This window comes from Mus caroli, chromosome 4 (genome assembly GCF_900094665.2).
Source record: "Mus caroli chromosome 4, CAROLI_EIJ_v1.1, whole genome shotgun sequence".
Classification (NCBI taxonomy): domain Eukaryota; kingdom Metazoa; phylum Chordata; class Mammalia; order Rodentia; family Muridae; genus Mus; species Mus caroli.
In genome coordinates, this window is record NC_034573.1 from 7,371,720 (window position 1) to 7,381,064 (window position 9,345).

Below are 9,345 nucleotides of genomic sequence, written 5' to 3' on the forward strand. Positions count from 1 at the left end.
TCTGTGTAGTTCTGGCTGTCCTGGAACTCGCTCTGTAGACCAGGCTGGTCTTGAACTCAGAAATCCTCCTGCCTCTGCCTCCCAAATGCTGGGATTAAAGGCGTGCGCCACCACGCCCAGCTCCTTTTCATTTTTCACTCCCTCACCCTTACTCAACTGTGATTTTCCCAAACACTTCAATGGATGTTTTAAGTCTTATTTTGTGGTTGTGTCCTATGTGTGCATTATGCATGCACTGGAGGGCAACTAACACAAGTCTGCTTGCTCTTTCCACTGTGTACATAGCAGGGCTGGACTCGGGTCCTCCAGGGTGCAGCATGCACCCCTACCTGCCAAGCCCTGCTGGTCCTCCAACTTTCTATACCATGAACGTGACAGCTGTACCAAGTCTGATTCCACCAGAACTCTGGCTTTGTCTAGGACACGTTGATTCTGCCAAAGGCAAAGGACACCATGATGTCTCTCAAAAACAGCAATGCAAGGAGCAGAGCCTCAGCTTCTTAAGAGCGCCATCGCTGCTGTACGTGATGGGGAAAGACCCAAAGCGCAAGGGTCAGAGATCTTTCTTTGGAAAATGCTGCTGGTAAGCTAAGAGTTTTTCTGGGACGTTGTTACAAGTCAGCAGTATTTAACATGGTCCTGAGAATGAACAGAACTTGAATGTGAACATTAAGGGACTCAGTAAACAAGGAGGGTGTAGATTCGGGAAGCACTAAGGTTGCAGCTCTTACTAGTTTTGTATGGCATAATTGGGTTTTCACAAGATATTTGGTTTCTGTGTGTAGCCCTGAATATCTGGGAACTCTGTAGAGCCTGCCTGCCTCAGCCTCTCAAGTGCTGGGAGTGCAGCACCACTTCCAGGTCATACTGTTTTTTTTCCTGTTTTTGTGATAGCTCACTTTATACCTTAGAGTGCCCAACTCAGAAGCCTCTTGCCACATCCTTCTATCAGGATAGCAGTGTCCAGCTCACTGTCCCGTACAGAGAACCGGCAAGAAAATGCAAACCCTGGAGCTGGGCAGGCTCAGGCAGTAAAGCGCACACTGTATAACCACGAGGAGAGTAGTTTAGACTCTTCAGCGGGGTGGCGTCCATTGCAATCTTGTGCCACAGCTGTCCAAACTGCCAAGCCTCAGGAAAGCCTCGTTCACTGAAAGCTTGTGTGACTTAGTATGGTAAACTAGGGCAAAGGTCCTCTGACCTACGAAACAGGCAGACTTTCCTTTCCTACTTCTTGCCCCCATCACCACATGCCTCCTCAAAAACAAGAATGCAAACAATGAGATTAAGCAGGCAAGTTTTATTATTAATGTAACAACTCTACAAAAATTGCAGTAGTACCATAGTAAGCATCTCTGCCATCTTAGTCCTTCAGAGCTTCGGGCAGGAGCGGCTAAAGGCATCAAGCAGGAACTTTTCTCTTGGTTATCTCAAATGTCAGATTTCACCAACTTTAACATCAAATCATTTTCTTCTTCTTTCTTCCCACTGCAGTTGAAGGGCTACTGTTGGTCAAGTGAGAGGGCAATGCTTGACTCCGCAGTCAAGGTGATGATGCAAACTAAAAATAGCCACAACCTAGGCATTGCATCCAAGCAAAGGACGAGAGTAACAAAGAAACATGTGGGTTGAATCAAATCACTTTGCCACTGGGTTCCATCAGGCAGCTGTACTAGCTAGCGCCAAATACTGCACTCTGGCCCATGCACAGCTACACAAGCGGTGCTAAACACTGAGTGCTGCAGCCACTCTAACTTATCAGTGTTTACCTCAGGCCAGCATGCCTACGCTTTTAAAGGTTTTAATTCCTCGACAGGTGATGCAGTAAAAAGAAAAGGGCTATCAATATATACAAGCATTCACTTTGGTTAGTATATTGCTTTATGGAATACACTGTTCAAATAGTCTTATTTTTATGACATTGAAAACTATGCAATTTCTCTTATTAAAGTCCAAGCCATTAACAATGAAAAAAGTACAATATAAAATAATACATATGAAGCCGACATTCAGTTACAGCTCACACTAGGAACTAACTACATGTAGCTGCTTCGTTTTTGGTTTCAAATTTTGGCCCCTACTTTATTCTTATTTACAGGTGGTACCTGCAGAGAAAAACCCTCAAATCCTTTAACAAGGTGTGTGTGTAGAAGGGGAACCCTCAAGTGCATGTATGGAGAGAACACAAGGGGGCCAGAGGTCTACAACTCAGGGCTCAAGTATGCTAGGCACGCCCTTTAGCACTGAGCTACAGGCCCAGCCTGCCTGAAGGGTCTTAAAAATATTTGTTTTTAACTATAAGGCACCATGATGGCCTATTGGAGAAAATATTAGTTCTATTTTATTGCTTTCCTTATTTTGGGATTTACGTATTCTAAGAACGCACACTTAAATTACCTAGCAAGAGGGCTTTATTTTACAGAGATCAGGGAGACAGACAATTGGGAATACACAGTGAGGCTTCCATAGCAACTAATGGTGGATGGTAGACGCTAGTGGAATGCATTTTAGTCCAAGTCTTCAACTTAGGAAATAAATGATGCCATGTTAGCTGGAAGTGAGACCTTTTGACTTCAAATTCACATTGAAATTCCGGTTTGTGCTCAGCCAGGAGCCAGGTCCATGCGTGTTGCTTGTTGTAAGGTTTGGCTTTGCTGGGTTCACTTCTCACTCCAGCAAAAGGTAAGGCCCAGGACTACTGTCCAATCGTGTTGGCCGAGAATGGCGCAGCCTGACCGTAGACAAACATCCCCTGAAATTGCTCGAAGTTCTCTTGTCTGATAGTTCCAGGATCACCATACGTCTTTCAAACACTGAAGGGGGAAAAGACAGCATTACAACCTCTAGGTTTAAATTTTCAAAGTCTTCCATATTGGAGACGAACATCGGATAGTCCCACTTTCTATTGCACAGTGACATTCACAAAAGCAATGATTTAAGAGTTTAATAGGTTCCTGTAATACCCTGCCTTTGTATTACTGAGTGTATTTAACATACAACTCTGCATGCACCTCGGTTCCAATTTTACCCACTTTTCCATGCAGGTCAGTGTTGTAATATTCTTCTAGCAATAGACATTCAACTCAACATTGCAGGCTTTATACAGAGCTGCAGTGCCGGGCTCGGTGGCATAAATCTGTAATCCTGGCCATGGGGAGGCAGAAGCAGGAGAATTTCAGTGAGCTCCAGGGTAGTCAGGACCACATAGAATGATCTTGTCTCAAACAAACCTAAAACCAAAACCCAATTCAACAAAACCAGGTCTGGAGAAGCAGCTCAGTGGTTAAGGGTGCGTGTCCCTCTTCCAGCGGACTAATCTGACTCTCGGTCGCCAGCTCATCGCTGCTGGTCCCGCTGCAGAGGTTCTGATAGCCTCTGTTGACATCAGTATAGCCAACACACACACACACACACACACACACACACACACACACACACGGATAGTTACAATAAAATCTTTAGTTCTAGTATGAGTTTCAAATAATTTCTAACAAAAAAGTTGCAATCAGTGAGCAGCGCTAGCTAAGGTCTGATGGACAGCAGACAGAAACCCTCCATCAGTGACTGATTAGCACTTCAGTCCATCTGTTCATTCCAGCACTCTGTCAAGCCATTTGGCAAACCTCCATCTCCAAAAAATATTTACAATTCATAACAGCAACAAAGTTAGTTATGAATGACCATCAAAATAATTGTATGGTGGGAGGTCTAACACAAGGAACTGTATGAAAGGGTTCTGGCCTTGGGAAGGGTGAAAACTGGTTACCATGCTACATTCACCAGGTTGACTGATTTTGGTACTGGGGATCAAAGGCAGGTCTTCACATATACCAGGTAAGTGCTACTGCTCCAGTCCCTGTGACCAACTTGATGATGGGGGAAGTGGAGCAGGTAGTGGTTATGTTGGCATGGCAAGCTCTCCATACTTATGAATCCATCCAGATTTATAAATTCAAACAGCTCATGATGAACGTTCAGAAGGGAAAAGCGTCCGTCCTGATCATGTGCACAACTCCACCCTTTTTCTGGTTTTTCAAGAAAGTTTTCTCCATGTAAAAACCCTGGCTGTCCTGGAACTCACTCTGTAGACCAGGCTGGCCTCAGACTCAGAGCTCCAACTGTCTCTACATCTTGAGTACTGGGATTGAAGGCATGGGCAACCATGCCTGGCGTCTTCCCCTCTTATTTTTAGTTCTGTGCACTCGTGTGTGCTGTGTGGGAATGTGTGTGTCTGAGAGGAGGTGACTGAGGAAGGCAGAGAACCTCCTGGAAAATAAGTTACAGGTGATGTTGAGCCTGATGTGGGTACTAGGAACCAAATGCAGCTTGTCAGCAAGAGCAGTATTTACTCTTAGAAACAGAGTCATCTCTCCAGCCCATCCTATCACTGTTCTCCAAACTAGCAACCAAGGGGACAGCAGGAATCAGGCCAGCTGTGGTGGTACAATTTGTAAACTCAGCACTCAGGAAGCTGAGGCAAGGGACTGCCTCCAGTCAAGGCCAGTCTGGGCTATATAGAACGTATCAGAATAGCCAGGAGACACAGAACAATGTGTGTGAACATCCACTTTGCATTTTATTAGCAGTCCAGAAATGATTAGAGTATACAGGAGGATAATGTGGGCTGTAAGCAAATGCTGTGTGGCTTTATGGATGAAGGCCTGGACCACTTGTACATTCTGTACTTGAGGTCTGAGATCCCAAGGGCTGATTCGCATGGACAGACCTAGGATAAAATCTTTACACACACAGCTTCCCCACATGCTGTTTTATTTACATGGTATATAAAATAAAACCAAAAACACTCAAGTTAAAATAAAAACGCTGGCATTGTGCACTTGTACATGTAAATGAGAAACAGACAAAAAGGTGGAAATGGACCTCACTCTGGGGCCACCATGAAAAAGTGACTAAGTAACAAACGGCAATAGATGCAAACTTAAGATGAAGTATTCAAAAAAGAACCCGTTTAAATGAGGCGATTCAGTGCTTACCTTCAAACACTAGGCATGGAAAAGCTTCAACACACACACACAGAGTAAAATCTGTCAATCATTCAATCATTCACCACAGTCCCCTAATTCTCTACCTCTTTAGACAACACCACTCTAGTTCTCCTTAAAGATCTTCTCCTCTCCCAGGGCTAATACCATGGAGAGGGCATTTTACCACCAGCTAATAGAACAACTCAGACAACAAACAAGTCCTGCATAATCCAGCAGGCTGAGAAATGGCCATTAGCCACACCAGTGAAACCCAATTCCTGGTTTGCTTTTGACTCTTTTGAAAGTTGTTGATGGGCATGTCATGATGGGAGCTCAGTTGGTTCCACCTTCCTGTTCCCAGTTCCTTAGAGTATACTAAAAATCACCTTGTGGGCACCTAAAGTTACATGCCCGTCCTGAGTTTTTCTGTGGAAGGGCCAGGATTATAGACCTGCTTCTTAACCTCAGTGATGTTAGTGTGTTAATGGCATCTCAGTATTTAGTGAGGAAGCTGCAGAATCTTTACAGCTAGCAGGAAAAAGAGAATCTAAGGAGGATACAAAAAGAGGTTTCCTTTTCTTCCTAGCAACAAAAGCCAACGGTATGATCCAAAGATAATTTTTAAAGTTTTAGATGCAAACATTCATAATTTGTCTTTCCTTTCTGGTGAGATGTATGTTAAAACAATGTTTTATTTTGTCATACACTATCATTAAAGTATTATGTACACAGAAGAATTTTTTTTCCCTCTTCTTTTTAGAAACAAGGCAGGCCTTATGCTGCAGACCAACTGAGGCTGCCTGGGAGCTCACTAAATAGCCAGGTGAACTTTGTACTTCGTTCACGATCTGAGATTACAGGTGTGCATCACCATACATACCCACTTGTTACTTCCCGTCTTGTTTAGGGTTTTTTTGTTGTTTTTTTTTTTGTTTGTTTTTTTTAAAAATAGGGTTCTTTTTGCATAGTTTTGGCTGGTCTTTCTTGAACTCACAAAAATCCTCCTGCCTCTGCCTTGTAAATATCAGAATTTTGAATATGTGCCAAAACATGGAGCTTACACGGAGATTATTAACAATAACTGGATTCCACTAAGTATAAAACATTAGTTATATAGCAAGACCCAGTCCCAGTAAAATAAAAGCCAGAAGCCTAAAATTCTGATGAACTATGTTTGTTTAAACACTCTGTAGCACAAGGTGGACGGGAACTCACGTCGTCCATGTCCACCTGGAGTTTTTTCCGGTGTCTGTTTCAATCTCTGGAATTACAGACAGAATCATCACAAAGACTGACCTCGTCCAGCCTCTGTGGGACACTGGGCTCAAGACTGGAGCAGACATACACGTAGGCATTCACGTAAGATAAGGGAGTGCATATGTAACACATATGGGACACTGGGCTCAAGACTGGAGCAGACATACACGTAGGCATTCACGTAAGATAAGGGAGTGCATATGTAACACATTCTATGAGAAGAACAGAAAACACTCTCCTGAAAGGTCCATTTTTGTTGTTTGGAGACAACAGCACAATGACAAAGGACAAAAGCAGACAGAGCGCTCACGGAGCTGAAGATCTAAGGTGGACGAGAGACCAAGGAGCCGAGAGCCTAGGTTGGCGGCATTCAAGGAAATCTTAAATAGATGAGGCACATTAAAGGGACAAGCTAGGCAGAACAAGCTCCTTGCACCACAGGCAGAGGCATCCTGAGCAGCGCAGAGGGTAGGGCGGCTCAGAGGGTAGGGCTGGACTATCCCCCAGAAACAAATAAATGTGCAAGAACCGATGCTGGGAGAGAAATATGGCCAGGCAGCACAGAAGCAACTCCCAGTAACACACTAGGAAGCTTTGCCTGGAATGTCGGCAGGAGGGGGATTCTCTTCCAAGCAGCATGAGAAGAAACAACATGTCCCCCACCCCAGTTGTCAGTGAGCTAAAATGATGTGCTTTTATCACTAGGGCTCAGACAGAGCAGACCCCATTCCCACTCTGAGCAACATAATCATCCTCAAGCTACCGTAAAGTCTCACTGAAAAACACAGACCCAAAACTCATCCCTTGCACCTTGAAACAATCCTCAGAACGAGGAGCCACACACAGATCTGCATTCCTCAAAGATGGTGGACCACTGCACTTACATCGCCAGGTTAGACTCCGTACCGTTAAAGCTCACAACTGTGAAAATAAGAACTAAACTGCAAAATGAAAAGTCTAGAGATCCGACAACCAAACTGAAGAAATAAGCCACTCTAATCCATGAATATGGCCCCGGGAAACTCCTTGGGCAACCATAGAATCAAGAGTATCCTAGGAAAACTTCTGGATTAATAAGGGGGAGATCCCTCTTGACAAAACCCACTAACTCAATGAAAGCTTTTCAATAACTTTGTTTTTTTTTTTTTTAAGATTTATTTATTATTATATCTAGGTACACTGTAGCTGTCCTCAGACACACCAGAAGAGGGTATCAGATCTCATTTTGGATGGTTGTAAGCCACCATGTGGTTGCTGGGATTTGAACTCAGGACCTTTGGAAGAGCAGTCAGTGCTCTGAACCACTGAGCCATCTCTCTAGCCCCTTCAATAACTTTGGATGAACGCTAGTTTGTTTTTTTTTATACATGTGGTCTTACAATGCTGTCCAGACTGGACTCAAACCCCAGCCTAGGCTCAAGTGATCTTCCTGGTAGGAAATAACAGGTTATGTGTAACTCTATCTGACTTAGCTGAATGCTTAAAAAAAAAAAAAAATTTTTTTTTTCCTAGAATGGTGTCTTTTTCTTTTCTGTAACGTTTATTTTATGTGTAGTTCGCGTGTAGAAGTCAGAAGACAACCTTCAGAGTCAAGTCTCAATTTGCACTATGTGGGACTCAAGGATCAAATTCAGGTTACAAGGTTAAGCAGCAAATGAGCCATCCTGTTAGCCATTTTAAGTTAAAAAGGAAGGAGAGGAAGAAAAAGGAAGGAGGGGAAGGAGGAGAGGAAGGAAAGGGAGGGGAAGAAGGAGAACAACAAAGCACCACCCTACAACTGAGCAGCAGACAAATGTCCAAGTAGATTACCCCACAGTACCCACAGCAGCACACACACTCACACTCACACACACTACACCTGCACTGTGTTCTTGGTTACAAACTTCATCCCCTCCCATTTCTAAGACTTCTGACACACATCACCTGCCTCCTAGAGAGACGATGTCAAAGACTCTTGGCTTCCCTACTTGGGCCTTTAATTTAGCTTTCATAACAGGTCCTTACCTTCTTCTCTGAGGACGATCTAACTGCTGGGGCCCTTAAATACAAACCCATTCTTTGGGTAGAGTCCTGGCCTGGTCATTTGTGTGTACAAGTCCATCCTCGGTTGCATACTAAAATGCAAGTTGAAACAAACAGGATCAAAAGATGGACAGCCCGTCACTGCGGATGTTATTTTAAACCAGATATATCAATACAAGTATATGACATTTAGAACCTGAGCAATGACACTGTTAGTAGCCACACGTTAATTTCCTCTCAATGCTTCGTTTATTTATCAAGAATCCTTCTAGGAGAGAAGTTACATTGAATATATGTTTTAAAAACTGAAACAAACCCACCAGAACAATTAAGGAGGATCAAACCTGATCTATTTTTAAGCATGTAAATGTATATATGTATATGTATATATGTATGCTTTCTTAGCATGTACATCTGCAGACCAGAAGAGAAGCCATTGGATCCCATAGATAGTTTTGAGCCACTAGGTGGGTGCTGAGAATTAAACTTAGGACCCCTGGAAGACCGGCCAGTGCTTTTAACTGCTGAGCCATCTCTCCAGCCCAGAACCTGATCTCTAATAGGAGACTTCGGGTATGACAGATATTACTTATTTGTGCATCAATTACTTTGTCAGGCATTATACATTAAACCCCTAAAACCAGTAAATTTTAAATTGTTTTAGACTGGAGATAAAGCTGCTGAAATAAGTTCTCTCACTTGAATACTAAATAAAAATTTTTATGAGTCATCAAAAGACACAAAGACAGAAAGTTAAGGAAGAAGCCCAGTATGTATCGACAGCCCAAGGCCACGGAAAGTAGCAGCTAATGAAAAGAGCAAACAAACATTTAAGGTACCTAAGGACTCCCAAGGGCCATCAGGATAAGCAACCCACCATCTAAAATAAAGTGTCTTCACTTTATTGACCAAAACAATCCTCACACGGCCAAGTGCTTTCAGAAACCCTGCCTGCTCCCTTCCCCTTCTTCCACAGTGAATTCCCTTCAGTTCAGAAAGGGGGTTCTCCATAGGATAGGCCTAGGATGACCCTGAACTTCTGATAACTCCTGCCTCTATTTTCTTTTTCTTTTTTTTTTTT

At 43.3% G+C, this 9,345-nt stretch overlaps 1 protein-coding gene across 5 annotated transcripts in view; it reads right to left on the bottom strand.

Annotated features, from left to right (window-relative positions):
- Positions 1-1,280: 1,280 nt before the first annotated feature.
- The window catches only part of Esrp1 (epithelial splicing regulatory protein 1), a 56,596-nt gene continuing 48,531 nt past the window's right edge, over positions 1,281-9,345 (bottom strand). For 2 of the 5 annotated variants that reach the window (XM_021160314.1, XM_021160313.1), the window contains exons 15-16: positions 8,247-8,356; positions 1,281-2,813 (exon numbers count right to left, since the gene is read on the bottom strand). In XM_021160314.1, the coding sequence (XP_021015973.1) occupies positions 8,282-8,356 (75 nt within the window). In that variant the 3' untranslated portion in view covers positions 1,281-2,813; positions 8,247-8,281. The remainder of the gene's footprint in view (positions 2,814-8,246; positions 8,357-9,345) is intronic. The other 3 variants (XM_021160315.2, XM_021160316.1, XM_029475792.1) reach the window with 3 other exon arrangements.